Genomic DNA, 21,563 nt, shown 5'->3' with positions numbered 1-21,563 from the left:
CATCAGGCCAGCCCCAGGCCTCCAGCACCCGCGCCCAGGCGGCTCCCACCGACGACGATTCGGTCCCGCTTTGCCTGAGGGGGGCAGGGAGAGGCGGCGCGTCCGGGTGAGGCGGGAAGCGGAACGGCTTTGTTTCCTCGGCCGCCGCGGAGGATGGAGGCAGGCGTTTTTGCCCCCCTCCGGAAGGGTTTGCAAATGAACGCCACACCCCGCCCTCTCGCCTGGTCCAGGTCGTGGGCTCCCCAGATCTCTCGGCCGCGGAGCCCCGGGTGCAGGGGACAGGGAGGGGATTCCCCCGGCCAGGCCAGAGGGAGGCGGGGAGACTCCGGGAGTGAGGGCCCCCTGCCCTGGCTGCCACCCGCCTGCTTTCCACAGCAGCCGGGTACCGGGGCCAGTGGAGACGCCTGCCCGGTGCTGTGTAGACACAGACTGGCCCGGGGCGGGCTCAGAGGCCCCTCCCTCCTTGTAGAGTGGGGCATGGCTTTTTTTTTTTTTTAAGATTTATTTATTTGAAAGGTAGAGTTTGAGAGAGGCAGAGAGAGAGAGAGAGAGAGAGAGAGAGAGAGAGAGGTCTTCCATCCACTAGTTCACTCCCCAGATGGCCGCAATGGCCAGAGCTGTGCTTCTGAGACCAGGAGCCAGGAGCTTCTTCTGGGTCTCCCATGTGTGTGCAGGGGCCCAAGGGCTTGGGCCATCCTCTGCTGCTTTCCCAGGCCACAGCAGAGAGCTGGATTGGAAGTGGAGCAGCCGGGACTCAAACCGGCGCCCCTGCTGAGCCACAACGCCGGCCCCTGGATGTTTCTGGCTTTTATGGCTGTAAGAACAGAGCACAGTTTGCTCTGACGGACACCCGTACACCGGGCTGCTTGTGACTGGTGTGCAAACAGCTCTGAGGCCCTGCTCTAAAGTATTTTGGGTGCAGCTACGCAAAACCTGATGCTGGGAAGAGGTTCCCAACTCCTCAAAAGCCCAGGAGGGACAGCGTCGGGAAGATGTGATGTCTGGAGCCTGGCAGCTATCCTGTCACTCTGAGGGGCTCAGCCTGAAGGCAGAGCTGACCTGACAGCAGGGCAGGGTAAGGGGTGGGGGAGTCCACAGCTCCTCGCCCAGCCGCTCTGCAGTGGACTCACCCTGGGAACTCCCTTCCTTGACCTTCTTGTTTCTTGTGGTTGTGTCCAAGTTTGTGACGGACAGAGGGTATTTCCAGGGCAGGGTGGCCTCCTGCTTTGTGTGAAAATCCCGGAGGGCGACACAGACCCCCAGCCAGGGTGCACCGCTGCCTCGCACCCTCACAGAGCCGTGGTGCAGGGCACAACCCGTGCAACCGTACATGGCAGTCCCGGGCCAGGGCACCCGGGTTGAGGAGAGTGGACGGACCTGGGGCAGGGACACACAGTGAGGGCAGGGCCTGCAGGTGTCACCGAGGGAGGCCATTGTAGACCTAGAGACCTGCACCCCCCCGCCAGTGAGCACGTGACTCCCTCCTCCAGGGAATGTCCACAGACCGGCCTGGACGTGGGCCATCTTCTACTGCTTTCCCAGGCCACAGCAGGGAGCTGGATCGGAAGTGGAGCAGCCGGGACTCAAACCGGTGCCCCTGTGGGATGCCGACACTGCAGGGGGTGGTTTAACCCCCTGCACCACAGCTCCAGGCCTGTGAGTCCCCCTGGGGGCGTCTGGGCCCTGGGCTCCTGGGGGTCTGCCCAGGCCTGCCGGCTCCCGGGCGGCCTGCAGGGACGCATTCTGCAGGATTTATGCAATGCCCCCTCCCCGCCAGGACAAGAGTTCGGGACAGAGCACCGCCCGCTGGCCGGGCCGGCAGGACACCGGGCAAAGTCACCGCCAGGCGGCCCCCTGCTGACACCAGTTGGCTCACAGGACTCCCTCCGTCCCCAAACCGCCTGCAGCTGTGCGGGCCGCCCTGGCTGCGGAAGGGACCCCCAGGGATCCCCGCCAGTCACCCAGTCACGTGGCTTCTCAGTACACATCAGAGGTCAATAAAACAAAGACGCACCTCGCCAGGCGCACCGCCACACTTCAAGTGCTCCATGTCTACACGTGTCAGCAGATGGCCTGTGTCTACACGTGTCGGCAGTCGGCCCCTGTACGGGACAGAGAACATTCTAGAGCCCCCGCCTGCAGCGCTGCCATCCCACTTGGGTGCTGGTTTGAGTCTCGTCCCGGCTGCTCCACTTCCGATCCAGCTCCCTGCTAAGGCTCCTGGGAAAGCCGTAGAGGATGGCCCGAGTGCTGGGGCCCCTGTGCCCATGTGGGAGACCCGGAAGAGGCTCCTGGCTCCTGGCTTCAGTCTGGCCCAGCCCCGGCTGTTGTGGCCATTTGGGGAGCGAACCAGTGGATGGAAGACCTGTCTCTCTCTCTCTCTCTCTCTCTCTCTCTCTCTGCCTTTCAAATAAATAAAGGCCACAGCTTGCACCCAAGATGCTCAGGGAAATGTGGCTGGAGCTGCCTGGAGGAGCTGCCTGTCTGAATCAGGGCTTTAGTTGGGGAGGTGGAGAACACAGAGGGGCACAGCCGTGCAAAGGCACTGTGGCTGGCAGGCGGCAGTCACCCTGGACGGGCTACACTGGAGGCAGCAGAGAGCAGCAGAGGCTGCGCCACCTGGGGCCAGGAGCACCCTGGGCTCTGAGCTCTGCTGTGGGTGCTGGGGAGCCACGGAGCCTGCGGTCGGCTTCAGCCTGGCTGTGCCGGGGGCGATGAGGGTGGAGGCCGCGACAGCTGTGCCTTCCGAGCAGCGCTGGGTCCCCAGCGCCGACCACAATGCCCTGGCCTCCCAGGCACGTCCAGCAGCAGATGGGGCCTCCGGTGTGTTGGGCAGAGGGGAGGAGGTTGCTGGCCCCGGGCGCGGGCACAGGGGCAGGGAGAGCCCTGGCGGGACGGGCCTGGGTCCCAGGCAAGCAGGCTGGGCGGTGGCCTGGCAGCAGCCGGCGGCCCTGCTCCTGGCAGGGCCAGTGTGGCAGGAGCCAGGCTCTGCCCAGGACGCTAATGTCCTCTTAATTAGCCGGGCCCTTGCCAAGCGCCGGCTGCCACCGCCCTGCTTCACAGAACACACGTAGGCCCGGGCGCGGGACCAGGGTCGCACGCGTGTGAAGAGGGCGGATGGCCAGGTGCGCCGCCTGGCCGGGCACGGCCTCTGAGCCACCAGGTCCAGGCCTCGATGGCAGGCGGCTGCTAGTAGCAGAACCCCTTTCCGGACTGGATTTCAGACAGACCAGCCTCCTCTTCCCTTTGCTCCGCCTCTGGGAGCTCATATTCCCCGGGCGTCGGCACCACCACCTCCAGAGGCCCTCCTGGACTCCCTGGGGACCAGATTCGGCCAGGAGTGGGTCACAGGCCTCCTCATACATATGCTGAGAGCCCCAAGCCCGGGGTCCCCCCAAAACCGAACATCTTTCCTTAAAGCTGTGCCACTTCCTGTGTGGGCCTCAGCTTCCCCTGTCGCAGCCTGAGGTCAGAGGTGGGTGGAGCTGCCTGCAGGGAGCGGGCAGTGGGCAGCGGCCTCATCCTGGCCCCTCGGCCTGGCCCACGGCGCCGGGGCCCTGTGGTCAGCCAGGGAGCCAGGCCTGGCGGGACTCCTACCTGGGGCGGCTCCGGGTTGCGGGGCTCCCTGAGGGGCGCCAGCCGTGCCAGGCAGCCCGGGGGGGGGGGGCTCGGAGGCCGGGACTGCAGGGGAACAAAGATGCCATTCACAGCCCCCCTCCAGCGCCCTCCAGGGCAGGTCGGCCACCGCCCTCGCCGTGTGTGTGCCTGTGACCCACAGCTCCCCGGGACCTGCTGCATGCCGGGCCAGCCACACTCACCTCCCCTGGACAACAGGGGACCAGGCTTCAGAGAGGAGGCGGCACTGGCTCCGGGTGCCATGGCTTCCAGATGCACCCAGGGCCCGGCCCCGCCCCTGGCCCCGCCCCCGGCCAGCTGCAGGGCTCTGGGTGCCAGGCCCCAGTGGCTCGGCCCAGCCCGGCCACTCCCGGCTGCTCCCCGCCGGGTGGCTCAGGTGGCACCCGGGCTCCCGTGGGGGGTGGGGACATAGTGTCCAGTTCCTGGCCGCAGCGGCAGGTCAGTGGTGGCCGTCACATTTCACAGCCTGAGGGCTGCGACGCCGGCTTCCGGCCCCACCCAAGCTCCCGGGCCCTGCAGGCTGCCCTGTCCCTGAGTTCATTCCCCTTTCCCCCCTTTCCGGGCAGCGGCTGTGGCCAGGCCTCCCTCACCCCGCGCCCCACCCCGTCGAGGAAGCAGCTACATCCTGCCGCTCACGCTCTCGCCGTCCGTGGGCTACGCTGCTAGGCTTTGCAGTTTCATTTGTTCATTTATACTGAGAGGCAGAGAGGGAGAGGGAGAGGGAGAGGGAGAGGGAGAGGGAGAGGGAGAGATCTTCCATCCCCAGATGGCTGCGAGAGCCAGCGCTGGGCCAGGCCGAAGCCAGGAGCCAGGAGCTCCATCCGGGTCTCCCACGTGGGTGCAGGGGCCCCAGCACGGGCCACTTTCTGCCGATTTCCCAGGTGCGTTAGCAGGGAGCTGGATCCGACAGGACTCAAAGCAGAGCTCCAAAGAGAGCCAGTGCACCCCGATGCCAGCCCCAGGGGCGTAAGGCTAGGGTGGAGAAGACCCGCTGTGTGCACGGCTCCCAGGCAGGGACAGGCGTGACCCCCGCGCTGGCACAGAGCAGAGACGGAGCGAGGGGCTCGTGGGTGGCACGCGGCCTGGTGCAAACAGCCCAAGCATGCGAAGGCTCTGCGAACTCGGAGGTGTTCACGCACGTGGAGGAAGCTCAGGGACAGAGGCAGAGAGACACGTCCACCCCGGGAGCTGCAGACGGGTGAGGGCGGGGCTGCATGGCCTGCCAGTTAAGTCGCCCCTGTCCCATACCCAGGTGGGGGTTCCAGCCCCAGCTTCCTGCTGAGGTGGCCCCGGGAGGCTGCAGGTGATGGATTAAATAGCTGGACCACTGCTATTTAAGGGGAGACCCGGATGGCGCTCCTGGCGTCCGGCTCGGGCACGGCCCAGCCCCCCCCCCCCCAGCTGCTGTGGGCATTTGGGGAGTGAACCAGTGGATGCGAGATCTCTCAGTCTCTCTCTCTCAAAAAAGAAATAAAAGAACCTGAGCAAAACGCTGTGGGACTACACCCACATTGGCTCGTGTGCAGGAGCGGAGCGGGGGCCAAGGTCTCCGGGCTCCGGGCTCTTGGACATCAGAGCTGCGCCCCTGCCCCGCCCCGGCCCCTGCCCCTGCGTCTGTCTAGGAGGCAAACAAAGGCTGGAGTTGCACCTCTCTGGAAAGCGCCCTCCCCTCCACGCCACGGTGGAGATCCCCGGCGCCCAGGAGCCCGGGGGAAGTCCCGGGGCCCCTCCCCGGTGGCTCCATTCCACCCGCACTCAGCCAGCTCTGGCCCATCCACCCGGACACTGCTGTGCCCAGGCCCACGCCGCGGCCAGCAGCACCCAGCGAAGTCAGCCGGCTGGCACTCACGGACAAGGACAGGGCCCCGGCCCAGGGACCCCTCGCTGGCGCAGTACACGTGGGCAGTCCCTCTCGGGCTGGGGACCCCTCTGCCCCTCTCACACATGAACCCATCCCTAGAGGAGAGCCATGGCGGGCACTGGAGCCACGCAGGCTGGGGGGCAGAGCCCAGGCCACCTTCCCGGGCGTTCTGCCCCAGGGGTAAGCGCCCAGGAGGGCAGGAGCCCCCAGCCTCGGGCCCCCTCCCGGCCTGAGATGGGGGACCGAGGAAGAGACCGAGGCACAGAGGGGTTGAGTAGGTTTTCCTGAGTCTGTGCGACCTTGGGTGCCCTCAGAAGGAGACAGTAGATTTCCCAGCTCTGAGGGGTGCGAGGGGGTCCTAAGGCCATGCCGGGTCGGGGGGGAGGGTTCAAACCCTTTTGAATGGCATGGGGAAGGCGACAGCACGTCCCACCCGACCACTGAAAACCCCAGGAAGGGTCTGCCCGCGGCCAGCTCGTGGGCAGCCCGCGGTCTGGCTGGCATTCCAGGGGCCTACCCGGCATGCTGGGAATGTCCCCACAAAAGTCCGTGTGGAGGGGGTGGAGAGGCGGGTCCTGCAGGATGGGGGCGCGGCCAGGGTCGCTGGGGTGGGGGCCGGCCGGCTGGCCCCAGCACCGCAGATCTGGGCCCTGCCCGCGCCACCGCCCGCAGGCCCAGGCGGGCAACGCTGCTGGCTGACTCGCGCCATCATCACCCACGCCCGTGCGGGCAGTGGGGCCGGGCGCTTGGGCCAACGGCGGCATCTGGTGGCCTTAGAGGAGGGGAGGGACTCAGGGGACTACAGCCCCGGGCTGCAAGACCCCAGGGACACCGAGACCGGGTGCGCTGGGCTCTGCAGGCCCCGCCCCAGCCCCCAGCCAGCTGCTCCTCACCTGTGAGTCTCCAAGCTCCTAAAGGGCTCGGCCGAAAGGCCACCTCCTCCGGGCAGCCCGGGCCCCGCCTCCACGCAACGCCCATCCGTGCGGCGGTCCCAGCTGCTCAGCCTTCCCGCCCGCGGGGAGTGGGGCGGGGGTCGTCCGTGGTCCGGGGGGGGGGGCCCGGGTCCCCGCTGGGGCGAGGGGCGGCAGCAGCGGCGGCGGCGGCGGCGGCGGCGGCGGCCCGGGGAGGCGCGCGGGGCCCGGTGCGGGGCGCTCGGCCCCGCCGTGCACCCCCGCCCCCCCGCACCGCGCCGCCGCGCCCCCTCCCCTGCCTGGGCGGGGCCTGGCGGCGCTGACGTCACCCCGCCTATAAAGCGGCGGGGGGCGCCGCGGGGCCGGCTTTGTGGAGCGCTCGGCGAGGGTGCGCGGGGCCGCGCCGCGGAAGACAAAGGAGCGGGGAGGGGGCGCCAGCAGCTCCCGGGCCGCCGGGGCCTCTCCGCCGCCGCCATGGCCGCCAACGGCACGGCCGAGGCGGTGCAGATCCAGTTCGGCCTCATCAACTGTGGCAACAAGTACCTGACGGCCGAGGCGTTCGGGTTCAAGGTGAACGCGTCGGCCAGCAGCCTGAAGAAGAAGCAGATCTGGACGCTGGAGCAGCCGCCCGACGAGGCGGGCAGCGCGGCCGTGTGCCTGCGCAGCCACCTGGGCCGCTACCTGGCGGCCGACAAGGACGGCAACGTGAGCTGCGAGCGCGAGGCGCCGGGCGCCGACTGCCGCTTCCTCATCGTGGCGCACGACGACGGCCGCTGGTCGCTGCAGTCCGAGGCGCACCGGCGCTACTTCGGCGGCACCGAGGACCGCCTGTCGTGCTTCGCGCAGAGCGTGTCGCCCGCCGAGAAGTGGAGCGTGCACATCGCCATGCACCCGCAGGTCAACATCTACAGCCTGACCCGCAAGCGCTACGCGCACCTGAGCGCGCGGCCGGCCGACGAGATCGCCGTGGACCGCGACGTGCCCTGGGGCGTCGACTCGCTCATCACGCTCGCCTTCCAGGACCAGCGCTACAGCGTGCAGACGGCCGACCACCGCTTCCTGCGCCACGACGGGCGCCTGGTGGCGCGCCCCGAGCCCGCCACCGGCTACACGCTGGAGTTCCGCTCGGGCCGGGTGGCCTTCCGCGACTGCGAGGGCCGCTACCTGGCGCCGTCGGGGCCCAGCGGCACGCTCAAGGCGGGCAAGGCCACCAAGGTGGGCAAGGACGAGCTCTTCGCGCTTGAACAGAGCTGCGCGCAGGTGGTGCTGCAGGCGGCCAACGAGCGCAACGTGTCCACGCGCCAGGGTGAGTGGGCGCCGGGGGCGCCGAGCGCGCGGGCGGATGGGCGGGCCCGCGCCTGGGGAGGGGGCGCCCCTCCCCTCCCCTCCCCTCCCCCCCCCCGGGCGGCGGCGGGGCCTCTCCCCGGGGGCGGACCCCGGGCTGCGGGGTGGGGGAGGTGAGCGGGCCCTTGGATCCCCGCGGGGTGCGCGCGGCGCCTCCTCCCGCGCCTGCCCCGCGCTGCAGGCCGCGGCCTTTGTGCGCAGGGGGGCGGGTCGCCTCGCCTGGGCCCTCCCGCGCCCCCTTTGTCCTGCTCGGTCTCTGCAGATGGGGAAACCAGATGCGGCGGGGCGCGGGCCGGGGAGGGGCTCGGCTTTTGCGGGGGCGCCCCGCCCGCCCACGCCGCCCCCCCCAGGCCCGGTGCCCGGTCAGGCAGGGGGCTCCCCAGGGGGCGGCCTCTCCCCGCTCCCGCCCGGGGACCGGCGTGGCGCGGATGGCGGCCCGCCAGGCACCCCGCCCTGCGCCCTGCCGCGCGCCTCCCGCCGGGTGCGCTCCTGCGCTCGGCACGAACCCGAGACCCCAGCCTGGCTCCCTTGGGGAGCCCCTACCCTCGCGTGAACCCATCCCCTAGCGCCCTCGCCGGGAACAATTGGCTGCAATGCGATCCGGCCCCTCCGGGGCCTCCCGCAGGCCTGGCCATTTCCGACTGGCCTGGGCACGGGATGGAGCCCCCTCCTCCCCCTGCCGGGCGCTCTCCCCTCCTCTGCCAAGAGCCAGTTGACTGCGCACAGCCTGAGGCCTCGCGGCAGGGGCCTGCGGGGGTCCTGGCTCTGGAGCCTGGCCGATGGGCCCCTCCCCTCCCGGGGAAGGAAGCCCTCCCCATGGCCAACCCCCCTCCGCAGGGGGGGAGGCAGAGGGAGTGGCCGTTTTGTGCTTGAGTTTGCTGTGCCAAGGCCCAGAGGGGGAAAGCCACTGGCCCCAGGTCACACAGCAGATAAGTAGGGTGCAAAGCTGGGCACACGTGACTCCAGAATGGACTCTTATCTGGACCCCTGCGGCCTCTCAGCCCCTTTCTCCTCTCCCACGGGTGGGACAGAATTCCCCACCCATTCCGTAGGCTCGGTGCTGAGACGGGTGGCAAATGAGTGCAGGGCTGGAGGGAGCCCAGGGGGCCCCCAGGTCCGATGGAGGGGGTCGGTCCCGGCTGGAGCTGACCTGGAGGATGGACCCATGCACGGGGTGGGGGGAGAACAGTCCCAGGCAGCAAGCGTCTGTGCAAAGGCCCTGGGGCTGGTGGGTGCAGCACAAAGCCCAGTGTGGCTGGGAAGCTGGTGGCGTTGGGAGGTGGGAGTGCCCCCATCTGTGCTGGGGAGGCAGAGGCAGGAGCAGAGAGCCTGAGGGTGTTGGGGCGAGCCTGGGCAGGTGCCCCCTCTCTGCCGACCTGGTGGTGACTCAGGGTGATGGGGCAGGAGGGCAGGAAGTTGGAGGTACACGGCGGTGTGGCTCATCTGAGTTCCGAGAGGTGGGGGCGGGAAGGGGGGCTTCAGGGCGGAGGTGAGAACCCCGCTGGCCTCAGATCCTGGGTCCTGTGGTGGCCGCCCCCCTCCCCGGGGCTACCTGGGGTGGGTCGTGGGCTGACCTGAGCCTGGAGCAGGGAGGGGAGGGGGTGTGTCTGCCGGGGCCATGTTGGACAGGGCTGCGTGGCAAGGGGCGGGGTCTGTGTTCACACACATCTGGAAGCTGCAGCCCGGAGGGAGGGGGTCTGGAGCCCGGCCCGTGGCGGGAGCGGAGGGGGGGGGGTGAGTCAGCCTTGCAGGCCTGCTGTGGCGGGCGGAGGGGGGCGGGGTGCTTGCTGGCCTCAGTTTCCAGGAGGGGGCCCTGGTCAGTGTGAGGCCTGGCTGGGCTGGGAATGCTGCCTCGTCCCGCCCACATCTTCCCCGGGGGTGGGGGGGTGGGGGGGTCTCAGGAGCCAGCCCCTCCCCTCACTGCCCCCTCCAGGCCCTCTGCCTCGAGCCTCCTGGCTCTGGGGGCACCATGCCTGACTGGGAGCCTGGCTCTGGGGGTGCCTTGGCCTGGCCACTCCAGGGGCTGGTGGGCTGGTGAGCGGGTCACGTGGGGCTTTGCAGAACATGTAAGAGTTCTTCCTCTGGGCGGGGCCCTGCTGGTACAGGGAGGAAGGAGAGAGGGAGGTGGGCAGTTGGTTGGGAGAGGGTGGGGGAGGGGGACAGGAGGGCTAGGCCCCTCCCCTGAGTGCCACTAGGGGGCTGGGGGATTTGGGACCTGCTAAGAGCCAAGCGGTGGACAGGCGGGGGGAGGGCCCTCTGAGCAGAAGCTGGGGCCAGGGACTTCCCCCTGGCGCTGGGGCGGGGTGGGGGCAGCAGGGAGCCCTGGCCGCCTGGGGCTCTGTGGGGAGGCCCCCCAGCGCTGGGCTCTCTGAGCCCCCCAGCGCCTGCTCAGGTTGCTGGGGGGGGACAGAAAAATCCCAGGGAAAACTGTTTCCCGGGAGACGCGGCTCCAGCCAGAGACTCCCAGGCCAACGGGGGCCTCGGCTTGTCTGATGGGGGTGGGGACCCTCTGGGCAGGCAGGGAAACCGAGGCTGGATGTGAGAGGGACACTGGTCTAGGCCTTTCCATCAAACTGGCTGGGCAGACGCTGAATGCGACAGGCGGGTGGGGTCCCAGCAGCCTGTGGGGGAGGAGAGGGGGGTGCCGGAGTCCCTCCCCTACGGCTGCCAGGTGAGCAGGCAGAGCCAGCCCCCCTCCAGGGCCGCACTGTCCAGGACTGGGCCTCACTTGGAACTCAAGCCAGGTCTCCCACGTGGGTGGCAGGAGCCCTATCCCATGATCCCTCATGGCTGCCTGGCTGCCTCCCCGTCTTCATGAGCAGCGGGTGGGGGGGGGTAGTGGGGGGAAGGTGGGAGCAGCCAGTGGCTGGGCCGGCCCCGCCCCCAGAGAGCCCCTGCCTGGGCTCGGCGCCTCTGTCCTCGGCCGGCTGCCCTAAACCAGGCTGTGCTGCCATGTGGCTTCCAGGCCCCTGGCCCCTGGCCCCCGGCGATTTCCCCGCCCCTCGCCCCCTCCCCTACTCCTCTTGCCCCCTCTGCCTGCCCTGCTGTCCCGGGGCCCCCAGGGGCTCTTCCTCCCCTATCTTCTCCGACCACTGGCCAAGCCTTGGGTGGGTGGTGCTGTGCGGGCACGGAGCAGGGTGTGGCTGCTCTGCCGGGCTACTGACTCAGCAGCCAGGGGCGCCTGGGGTGGGCGTGGCCGTCCCCCGCTCTGTGCCCCTGGGGAGTGGCCTGAGGCCCGGGTACCTCCCCTCCAACGCAGAGGTGAGGACCTTAGGGGTCACAGCAGGGGCCTTGGGTGACTCCGAGGACGAGGGGTCTGCCCCCTCCTCTGCTCTGCGCCCACCCGGCCCCTTCCCAGCCTCCGCTCCCGTCTATGGAGCGGGGGTGATGGCGTCAGGATGGGGGGGGCTGGGGAACTGAGGCTGGCTCTTTGGGTGCAGGCTCCACCCCCGCCAGCCTGCAGCCACCCACCGCTGGGGTGGGCACTGGGGGGTGGGGCGTCTGGGGGATGGGAGTCAGTTCTGTTGGGACCAAAGGCCCGGCTCCAGGTGCGGGCAGAGCGGGGGCGGCTTGGGTGTGGGGCCCGGAATAGCTCCTGTGGGGGCGGGACGCCCTCGGGCGTGCAGGGGTGGCCTGGGATCCCGCAGGGTCACAGCACTGCCCGCGGGGCCGCGGAGGGCCGGCTGGGAGGGCGCACCCCGCCGTGGGGGGTGGGGGGTGCCTCCTCTTGGTGCTGGAAGAACTTTGGGCATCCGCAGAGGCGGGGAGATGAGCCCATCCGCCGGCCGCCCGCGCCTGTCGGCGCTTTTGGTGGTATTTCGGGCAAATCCGTGCCACCCTGCTGCGTCTCCACCCGCCACACTGTCGCTCTTCCTGTCCCCCGCCCGGCACGGGGGCGGCCGGTTTCAGGGCAGGGAGAGTGAGGCGGGCGCGGCATGCCCCGGTTTCTGCCGGCCTCCCTGCGCCCCGTGGCCGTCGGGAATGGGGACACAGGCCCCGACTGTCCGCAGGTATGGACCTGTCCGCCAATCAGGACGAAGAGACGGACCAGGAGACCTTCCAGCTAGAGATAGACAGGGACACCAAAAAGTGCGCCTTCCGCACCCACACGGGCAAGTACTGGACACTGACGGCCACCGGGGGCGTGCAGTCCACCGCGTCCACCAAGTGAGTGCCCCCGCCCAGCGCCCGCGCCCCGCGCCCCCCACCCGGGGACACCCACCCCCAGCCCTCTCCTGCTGTCCCTCCACCCCCCCTCCAGGAATGCCAGCTGCTACTTTGACATCGAGTGGCGGGACCGCCGCATCACGCTGCGGGCGTCCAACGGCAAGTTCGTGACGGCCAAGAAGAACGGGCAGCTGGCCGCCTCGGTGGAGACCGCAGGTAGCCGCCCTGCAGCAGGGCTGACCGCCGGGGCGGGGGCGGGCAGGGTGCGCCCACCCCTCCCCGGGGCTCACCGTGCTGCCCGCTCCCGGCGCAGGGGACCCGGAGCTGTTCCTCATGAAGTTGATCAACCGGCCCATCATCGTGTTCCGCGGCGAGCACGGCTTCATCGGCTGCCGCAAGGTCACGGGCACCCTGGACGCCAACCGCTCCAACTACGACGTCTTCCAGCTCGAGTTCAACGACGGTGCCTACAACATCAAAGGCAGGTTCCCCCCCACCCCCGGAGCAGCCCCTTCCTCTCCTCTCTGCTGTGCCCCACAAACGGGGCACAGGTGCCCGGCAGGGAAAGGGCACAGCTTGGTTAGGGACCCGAATGGGTGGGGCTGGGCCTGACGGGGTCTCCCCTCCCCAGACTCGACGGGCAAGTACTGGACGGTGGGCAGCGACTCGTCGGTGACCAGCAGCAGCGACACGCCCGTGGATTTCTTCTTCGAGTTCTGTGACTACAACAAGGTGGCCATCAAGGTGGGCGGCCGCTACCTGAAGGGGGACCACGCCGGGGTCCTTAAGGCCTGCGCCGACTCCGTGGACCCCGCCTCGCTCTGGGAGTACTAGGGCCCCGCCCCCGCCCCACCCCACCCCGCCCCTGCCCCAGGTTGAGGTGCCCCTTGCCTTTGAACTGGAACCCCCAGACCTCCCGCTGCCCGCCGTGGACCCCGCCCCGCAATCCCTCCGCCCCGTGGCCTGTTCTTGGAGGGGTCTCGGGTCCCTGAGCCCCCTTCTCTGCCGCGGGCTGGGCTGCCACCTCTTTCCTCTGACCTCAGACGACTCTGAGCCTTATCTGTGGAGGTGGCCCAGGAGAAGCGGGGTGGAAAACTGGAATGGGGGGCTCTGCCCACCCGGGCGCCCCCTCTGCCCCGCCCCTGCCCCCCCCCGCCCGGCCATGCAGCAGGAAGGGGAGCCCTTGGGGGCAGGGCGAGGCCTGTGTCCGCCCCCCTCCGCCTGCAGAGGTTCAGCCTGGCTCCCGGGGTGCCGGGGATGGTGTGGGGGACCCCTGCTCCTGTCTCTCCCCTCTCACCCTGGCCTGACTGGAAGCAGAAATTGACCAAATCAGTATTTTTTTTTCCTTCTTTTTAACGCTCTGTGATTGTTGGAGGCACCCTGGGCAAAGCCTGCTGTAGCCGTGAGTGGCCAGCGAGGGGTCCCGGGCAGCTGCCTCCGCCTCCATGCTGTCCCCTGTCTCCCGCTCTCCTGCCCAGCCCCAGCCCTGCTGGGATCGGTGCTCCACGAGTCTGACTGGACCCCGGGGGCTCCCGGGTGGGGTGAAGTCAGGGGCGCCCTCAGCCGGGAGTCCTGGGCCCAGGTGCAGGGACCCCAGGCTCCCAGCCCCCTCCCCCACGCCCTCCATCTCCCTCTGGGTGTCTTGGTCTTTTATTTTTTGTAAGTGTCATTTGTATAACTCCAAATGCCCATGATAGTTAGCATCAAACTGGAAGAGCAAAATAAAACGCTGCGGAGTCTGCAGCCCCGAGTGTCTGTGGGGGGAGGGGAGGCCGAGCGGCGGGGGTGCCCCTGTCCAGAGGCGGGGAGGTCCCTGGCATTTCTGGTGGGTGGTCTTTCAGCTGCAACCAGGACAGCACCGGGTGCGCCCAGAGCCCCCATGGCGCCCCGTGGCACAGCCATGCAGGGTGAGGCTGGGGGCGTGTCCTGCACCATCCGTGTTCAGCTGGTGACCCAACGACTCCGCAAACCGCAAACTTCGCCCTCGCTGGGCAGGGGCTGGACTGGGAGCCTGGAGGTGGGGCCGCCCCTTCCCATACTTGGGGGTGTTACTGAAGCCCCCTGCAGCTGTCACACACAAGCACCAGGCAGGGGCGGGGGCTGCTCAGGCTGCCAGAGAAGCCCTGGGGCTGGGCTCTCCAGAGGCTGCAGGCGGCCCGGGCGGACTCTGAGCCCACCGGGCCCTGGGCGGGGCCCTTTTGTGCGGGAAACTGAGGCGAAGCCCCGCCAGGTGCGGCCTGGAGGGCTGGGCCGGGTACCCAGGTCTCCCCTACAGGGGCCACAGAGGTCGGAGCTCCAACGAGGGCAGCCGGAGGCGCTGATTGGCTGCTGATGACGAAACAGCGAGGCCCGCGCTGTGATTGGTGGCCCCTGGGGGCGGGAGTCTCGAGATTGACACAAGCAGATGGAGGCCACAAAGGGAGGCTGGGGCCCCCGGGGTCCCGGCAGCCACCCCGCCCCCGCCCCATTATCGTCCAGCCGGAAGCCAGGCGGATCTCAGTACCCGGACAGGCACAGATGGACGCCGGGGCCGTGGTCCGAGCCTGGGGGAGGGGCAGCCCCGCCCCGCCCACGGGGCCCTGGAGCCCCGCCGGACTCTGAGTGCGGTTCCTTCTGCGAACACCTCCCGCCCTGCGTGGCTCACTTGGGCGGGAGGGAGCGGCCTGAGCTCCGCCCCCACGAGGCCCGGTCGGGGGAGCCAGGAGAGCGGCTCTGGGGTGGCACCCGGCGACCCCCAGCTGTAGCCCTGGCGCCCGGCGCCCCACTTCTGGCCTCCTGTCGGGACGGGCCCGGGCTCCCGGGGGCGCACTTCCCGCCGCTGCTGCCTGCGGGATTCCCCACTGAGGAAGGCGTGAACTTGCACCCGGAGACCGTGCTCACGCGTGGGCACACACAGTCACACGCCCCGCGGCCCTCAGGAACCACCAGCCCCGGCCGCAGCGCCCATGGGCTGAGCATGGGAGGGCTGGGGGGGGGGGTCGGCAACACATCCCTGTTCCCCCCCCCTCCCCCGGGTCCACCAGCTCTGAGGGGGTGTCTCACTAGGTGGGGGTGGCAAAAGTCCCACCTCCCACTGCTCAGACAGGAAAACTGAGGCCCAAGAGGCCTAGTGAGTGCAAGCAAGTGTGCCCAGGGCTCCAAGTGACTCAGTAGCTTAACTGGGATCCTCAGAGAAAGGGAGAGAGCGAGAGAGAGGTCTTCCGTCCACTGGTTCACTCCCCAGATGCCCACACAGCCAGGGCTGCGCCAGGCCGCACCAGAGGCTGAAGCCAGGAGCCAGGAGCTCCATCCACTGGGTGGCAGGGCCCTGTGGATGCTGCACGTGCGCAGGATGCCGGCCTTGGGACTCAAAACCAAGCATGTGTGGGCGTGCAGCCGGGCCCTAACCGCTCACCCCAGCAGGCCTCCTGGGTCCTTCCCTGGCCAGGGACAGGCAGGGGCAGCCGATGCCTCTCCGTGCCTGTGTGCTGCGACCCTCCCACGCCTGGCCCTCGGGGTGCCTCCCTGAGCCGGGGACCAGGACTCTGGCAGACAAGCCTTACAGTGACACCCCCTGCCCCCTCCCCACTCCTCCCAGCTGGGGCCCACGTCCTGCGCCCCTCTCCGGGTGGGGCCGGGGCTGGCCTAACTCCTAATGCCGTTCCGGGAGGCAGCGCCGGCAGAGTCCTGGGCTTCCTGGCGCCCTCGGGCCTCGGTGTGTCCATCTGAACAATGGGCAGCTGGGTGCCGGCCTCCCTGGGCTGGACCAACAGGCCTCTGCGTGGGGGAGGGGCTCTGAGACCCTGGAGGAGCGGATGGGGCCTCGGAGCCGGGAGGCGCCTGCCCAAGCATTTGTCCTGAAACCCAAGCTCCTGAGCGGGCCCCCCAGCTGCCCCTACAGCAAGTGTGCAACAAGCAGACAAGGGGCCACCAAGGGACCGTCCCCTCCCTGTCCCAGGAGGGGAGGGGTGGAGGGAGGAGGGGAACCAGCTTGTGGGGACCCCTGCTGCGCTCCGCGAGGGCCCCTGTGGCTGCGACCAATCTGGGTCTAGGGAATCAGTGTCCTAAATAAATAAGGTGGGAAAGCAAAGGGCACCGGCCCGGAACTTCAGCCCTAGAGGACACGCCGGCGCCGGCGCGCCGTGAGAGTCTGAGCTTCTGGGAGCTTGCGGTTTATCTCATTGGAAAGGCAGGCGGGGGCGTGGCGCAGCAGGTACAGCCCCGGCCTGGGACACCCACATCCTTCATCAGAGCAGTGGCTCAAGGTTTGTTTCCTCTTCTTCCCAACCAGCTCCCTGCCGCCGGCCTGGGAGAGCAGCGCTTAGCAGGGCCCCCGCCACCCACTGGGGAGACCCGGATGGAGCTCCTGGCTCCTCCTGGCTTCGGCCTGGCCTGGCCCCGGGCTGTTGTGGGCATTTAGGGAGTGAACCAGTGGATGGAAGAGCTCCCTCTGTCTCTTCCTCTCTCTCTGTCACTCTGCCTCTCAAGTGAATGAATGACTCGATCTTTAAAAACCCACAAAACACATAATGTGTGCACAAGCGCAGGCGGGCCGCGTGGGACGGGGCTCTCCTGGAAATAGATGAGCTTCCAAGGCCAGGTGGTTTTTCTCAGCAGGGTAGGGGACACACAGGTGAGGGAAGGGAACCTGAGACGAGGAGGAAGCCAGTGGAGTCCCCTCCAGCGAGGCCCTGGGGCGTTCACCCAGCTGCCCTGTCCCCCGCCCCTGGCGCCCGGGGACAGGCAACCACTCTACAATGGCACCACTGGAGGCAACGCCTTCTAAAAACTGTTTACTTTTCATCTATTTGCAAGGCTGAGTTAGAGAGAGAGAGAGAGAGAGAGAGAGAGAGAGAGAGAGATCTTCCACCGACCAGTTCACCTCCCAAACGTTCGTAGCAGCCAGGGCCGGGCCAGGCTGAAGCCAGGAGCCAGGACTTCCATCCGGGTCTCCCATGTGGGCGGCAGGGGCCCGAGTACTCGAACCACTTCCAGCTGCAACCTCCCGAGGTGTGCATTCGCAGGAAGCTGGATTGGAAGTGGAGCAGTGGGGACTCAAACTCTGCCCTGGGGAGCGGGTCTCCCAAGCAGGTGGCCCGCCCCTCTGGGTACCTCTTACAGGTGGGGCCATGCTTGTCTGTCTTGTGGCACCGGCTTCTTTCACTCCGCAGGCAGACTTGACTTGGAGCTTGTGCCACAGTGCGAGGTGACACGTGTGGTACTATGGCTTAGGACTGGCGAGGTGGGTACTGGTACTGCCATGCACCTGCCCGGGTGTGTGTCTCTGAGCCGGGACTAGCCGTGACCTTGAGCTCATCTGGGACGTGGAGCCATGCAGCGACCGTCGCAGGCTGTGGCGTGGCCCACGGATCATGTCCCCCATCTCGGGGTCATGGACGGCACCTGTAAAGACACCCAGTGTCTAGGCTCCAGTCTGGGGCCATGGCAGCTCTGGGCAGGCATCAAGCAGTAGTAGACAGAGGCCGGCTGCCACCCACTCTGGGAGCAGCACCAAATTGGGGGGCACCCTTCCCTGTGGAGCTGCAGCGCCCCAGGGAACAGGGTGAGGTCGGGAGAGGTGGGTGGGGCCGCTCCCAGAGCCCCAGACTTCTGGGTTCTCTGGGCACCTGCAGGTGGGGGAGAAGGGCATGGGGTCTTGAACGAACCCCAAGAGGGATCTGATATTAGCAAGGGCTGGGCATTATAGCAGGCGGTGCAGTCAGACGGGGTGTTTGCATCCCCTGTTACTGCTGGCACGGTAGGGAGAAAGACATATTAACCAGGGAGCCAGGAGCTGGTGATGCCATCGTAGGGGCTGGCGGAAGACTCCCAGACGCCACCGGCAGCTGCGAAGGGCGCAGTGGGGGCGGCTCTTCTGGGCCTCGGCTATTCGGATTTCAAGGCGGGGGACCGGAACCACCTGGAGCGCCGTCACTCACCTGCGGCCAGCTTTTCCCCGTCGTCTCTGCGTGTGGGCGAGCTGGGCGCCAAGAATGAGGGACGCCAAGAGAAGCAGGGGCGCGGGCCCGGAGGTCACGCGGCGTCACCGCTGCTGTTCCCTGCCGGTGGGGCTGATGGAAAGCTCTGCCTGGGTTCTCCCCAGGGGCATTAGCAGGGCGCTGGGCCGGAAGCGGGGACTCGAGCCAGTGCCCATACGGGATCCTGGTGCTGCAGAAGCCAGCTTAGCAGGCCCTGCCACGTGGCCGGCTCCTCCCCTCCCATAGCTAAAGCTCAGTGTTTGTGGTCTGTGCCGTGGCGCGCGCTGTGTTTCTCAGCGAAGCAGGAAGGTGCCCGTGCGCCTCTGGCTTCTCCATCCCTGGAGCAGGAAGACGGGTGCCACACTTCCTGAAGGGCCCACCACGGCCCTGGCTCTGCTGCCCCGTGGAAGGTACCACGGAAGCCCTCACAGCTGTGGCCTGGCACCAGCTTGTGACACCACGGGCGTCAGACCAAGTGCCTTGGCTCGCGCTGGCTGGGCAGGGCAGCCCCAGGGGGGCTCCAGCCGGCACTGCCCAGCTACCCCCATGGGGGCCCCCCCGGAGGCACCCAGCCCACCCCACGCCCTGCACGTAGCTGCACTCAGCTATGTGCACGCTCTGAGCAGACCTAGGGGACAGGCCCACGCTGGGCCCCAGAAAGACGCCAGTCAGCGTGGCTGCTGGCAATGTGCATTTTAAATCTCATCTTTGGAATGACACTGGGTCCTGGCAGAGGCCTCCAGTGGGGAGGGGCAGCTGGGTACAGTGGAAGGAGCTTCGGAGTGGAGGCGGCAAAGCCGGGACCGCAGTTGGGGGCAGAGACCACTGGTCAGTGGGGCCCAAAGGCCTGGGCATGGCAGTGGCAATGGCAGGGAGTGGGAGGCACCGAGGAGGCAGAGTGTATGGCCAGGAAGGCCCCGCTGGTGGGCAGGGGGCGGGCCCCACCGGGCCCCACACCGCGTTCTAGAACACACAGGGTGCAGAGCAGCTGGGGAGGAGGGAAGGCAGCAGCAGCAGCGGGGGGACCAGCAGTGTGCGGCCCCCAAGGTCCCTCGGTGCTGGGACCCGCCCCCTCCTGTCCCCACCCCACCCCCTATACCCAGGCACCTGTTGCAAAGTAAAACCACACAGGCACCTTGCGGCTGACCACGAGCTCCCGCTGCGCGAGAGGCTCCGGGGTGCCGCCATCAGCGAGGGCAGCTTGTGGACGGGGCCCTGGTGGCCACAGCCAGCCACAGCCGGGGGGAAAGACAAGCCACCACACACAGCCCGCCCTGAAGGCCCCGTCCTCCCCTCCCCCGCTCGCACAGCCACAGCCGGGGCCACCTGGGCCTGGGTGTGCTCCCCGTCCTCCCCTCCCCCGCTCTGTGCTGGCGCCGCCTCGCCTCTCCCTCGGCATCTCGGCGGCTTTATCTTCCCAGCAGCTCCAGGTGGTCAGGGGCAGGAAGTAGCCTCAGCTCCAAGGAAGGGCCAACAGGGCCTGAGCTGAAGCCTGGTGGCTGCCCACACCCCCAGCACCCTCCCCCTGCCACCTTCCCGTCTGCCTGGCGCTGTGTGGGCGGCCTTGGGGCTCTGTGTGTGCCCCTGAAGCGTGTCCGGGGCTCCCGAGCCTGTACATTCAGCCTCAGACCTGGGCGGGGCTCCCGGCACCTCCTCCAGAGGATTCACCTGTTGCCTTGTGATGAGCAGCAGTGCCCGCTGGGAAGGCCCGGGCGCACGGGCACTCAGCTGCCCCAGCTCAGCGCCGTCCCCAGGCCCTGACCTCTTTTCTGCATCTGAAATGCCGATTGTCCCAGATCACGCCCAGCACGCCGTGTGGCTCGGCGCTGTGTCCCCAGCCGCGGCTCGGGCTGCCCAGCAAGTATTTCCTGGGAGAATAAACCGCGAAGCGAACGTCAAACACCCACTGAGGGCCGGCACTGGGTGCCACAGGTACAAGCCCTGGCTGCTCCACTTCCGATCCTGCGCCCGGCTAACGCCACCTGCGAAGGCAGCAGAAGATGGCCCAAGTGCTTGGGCCCCTGCCACCCTCCTGGGGCCCCAGATGGAGTTCCTGGCTCCTGGCTGCAGCCTGCCCCAGACCTGCTGTTGGGGGGGCATTTGGGCAGCGAGCCAGCAGGGGGAAAACATCTCCCCTTTCTGTCTCTTTCTCTCCCCCTCTTTCAAATACATCTGTGAAAAATACTGCCAAAGCCCAGCCCCGTCAAGAGACTGTCCTTTGCCTCCCAGAAACCAACATGCTGCTGGCCACTAGGTGCCCAGGGCGAGGTGGTGGGTCCTCATGGAGTGGCGGGCATCTGTGCGCGTGGGCAGGTCTTACCGGAGCAGCAAAGGGTTCTTGTCTTTGCGCAAGGAAAGAATCCAGGCGTGAGACAGAGAGCAGGGGAAAGCAATATAGCAAGGTTTATTAGGGCAGGGACATCCGTAGGAACGGATGGGCGCCTCTCCAGACAGATCCGGAGAGAGTGCAGTGCGCATTTAGGCCGGGGCTTCTAAGGGGGTGGGTCTGGCCTTCCCTCCCGCTCTTCTCTTCCCGAACAAAGGACTTGTTGGATGCAAATACGAAAAATTCCTGAGTTTTCCCCCTGAAGTTATCAGACGGGGGAAGGCTGGCTGGCGTCATCCCGCCAGGATGGTTATCGGGTAGAAGGGGCAGGACCCCCTGGAAGGTCATCAGGATCCGGGCAGGGCGGTTGAGGCGCAGATACCGGGCTGCACCTGGATATCAGCTCCGCAGGCTTCCGCCACACACACGTGAGCCCCCTGTTCTCCCTCCCATCCCCCGGAATCCCAAGTATCTTCCAGACTCTCTTTATCTCAAGTTGTGTGTTTGTGAGACCTTTCCGGTGGCTGTGCTGTGGCAGAGCGGGTAAAGCCGACACTTTTTGATGGAAAGCATCCCACAAGGGTACCAGTTTGAGACCCGGCTGCTCCACTTTCAACCCAACTCGCTGCTGGCGTGCCTGGGAAAGCAATGGAAGAGGACCCAAGGGCTTGGGCCCCTGCACCCACACAGGAGAGCCGGTAGCTCCTCACTTCAGCCCTGACCAGCCCCAGCCACTGCAGCCATCTGGAGAGTGAACCAGCGGATGGAAGATCTGTCTCTTCTTTCCTGGCTCTGCCCTTCACCATGGTGTAGGGGACAAAGTGACCGGCAGGACCATGGCCCAGGGCTGGGCGTTCACCTGGCTGCGGAGGAATCCTGCACTGAGGGACTCCCTTCCTGCACTCGCGCCTCCTGAAATGCCCAGGCACCAGTCCCGCGGGGAGCCTGCCGTGTGGCACGGTGTGGTGGCAGGAGGCCCTGCACGCCCACCAGCGGGTGGGGACCAACAGGTGCCGCAGGTTCCCCGGGGCCGATCAGGGATAGCGCAGTAACTCGCGGGAGGGCGGGAGGACAGCCTTCGCTTAGCGAAACCGCAGGGTACACACGTCCATATCTCAAACCTGAGTGCTTGGGACCGCGCTCTCTGCTTACGTGTCTGGGAGGCAGCAGACAGCCGAAGTACTTGGGCTCCATGTCACAGGGGCCTGTGCCCGCTCTGGGGCTAGGAGCGCCCAGCAGGATCTGCCCACCAGATCCTTATGCTTCCTCGCTGGGGGGAGGGCTGCTAGTGAGGTCCAGTCTCTCCTGGGACTCTGCCAGCAAAGGGCTGCTTGAGAAACAGACCAGAGCAAGAAGAGCGC

General features: G+C 67.8%; 1 protein-coding gene and 1 long non-coding RNA gene across 2 annotated transcripts; one reads left to right on the top strand and one right to left on the bottom strand.

Annotated features, from left to right (window-relative positions):
- Window positions 1-540: 540 nt before the first annotated feature.
- Window positions 541-6,470, bottom strand: LOC133750880 (uncharacterized). The gene is made up of 3 exons (XR_009864734.1): window positions 6,391-6,470; window positions 2,015-2,102; window positions 541-814 (listed from the first exon to the last, which is right to left on the bottom strand). It is a non-coding gene; the product is annotated as an uncharacterized LOC133750880 (long non-coding RNA).
- Window positions 6,471-6,811: 341 nt separating this feature from the next.
- On the top strand, window positions 6,812-13,657 carry FSCN1 (fascin actin-bundling protein 1). Its single transcript, XM_062180484.1, has 5 exons — window positions 6,812-7,714; window positions 11,763-11,919; window positions 12,014-12,135; window positions 12,233-12,400; window positions 12,551-13,657. The coding sequence occupies exons 1-5, from the start codon at window positions 6,883-6,885 to the stop codon at window positions 12,751-12,753; spliced, it is 1,482 nt and encodes a 493-aa protein (XP_062036468.1). The 5' UTR covers window positions 6,812-6,882; the 3' UTR covers window positions 12,754-13,657.
- The last annotated feature ends 7,906 nt before the right edge of the window (window positions 13,658-21,563 follow it).

This window comes from Lepus europaeus, chromosome 21, assembly GCF_033115175.1.
Source record: "Lepus europaeus isolate LE1 chromosome 21, mLepTim1.pri, whole genome shotgun sequence".
Taxonomy (NCBI): domain Eukaryota; kingdom Metazoa; phylum Chordata; class Mammalia; order Lagomorpha; family Leporidae; genus Lepus; species Lepus europaeus.
Note: the sequence above shows the minus strand (reverse complement) of the source record. Positions and strands in the feature narration are given on the sequence as shown.

Excerpts from the sequence above, each read along its gene's own strand:
- FSCN1 (XM_062180484.1), top strand. The coding sequence starts at position 6,883 with ATGGCCGCCAACGGCACGGCCGAGGCGGTGCAGATCCAGTTCGGCCTC. Across the intron at positions 7,715-11,762 it reads CAACGTGTCCACGCGCCAGG|GTATGGACCTGTCCGCCAAT; the intron begins GTGAGTGGGCGC and ends GACTGTCCGCAG. Across the intron at positions 11,920-12,013 it reads CAGTCCACCGCGTCCACCAA|GAATGCCAGCTGCTACTTTG; the intron begins GTGAGTGCCCCC and ends CCCCCCCTCCAG.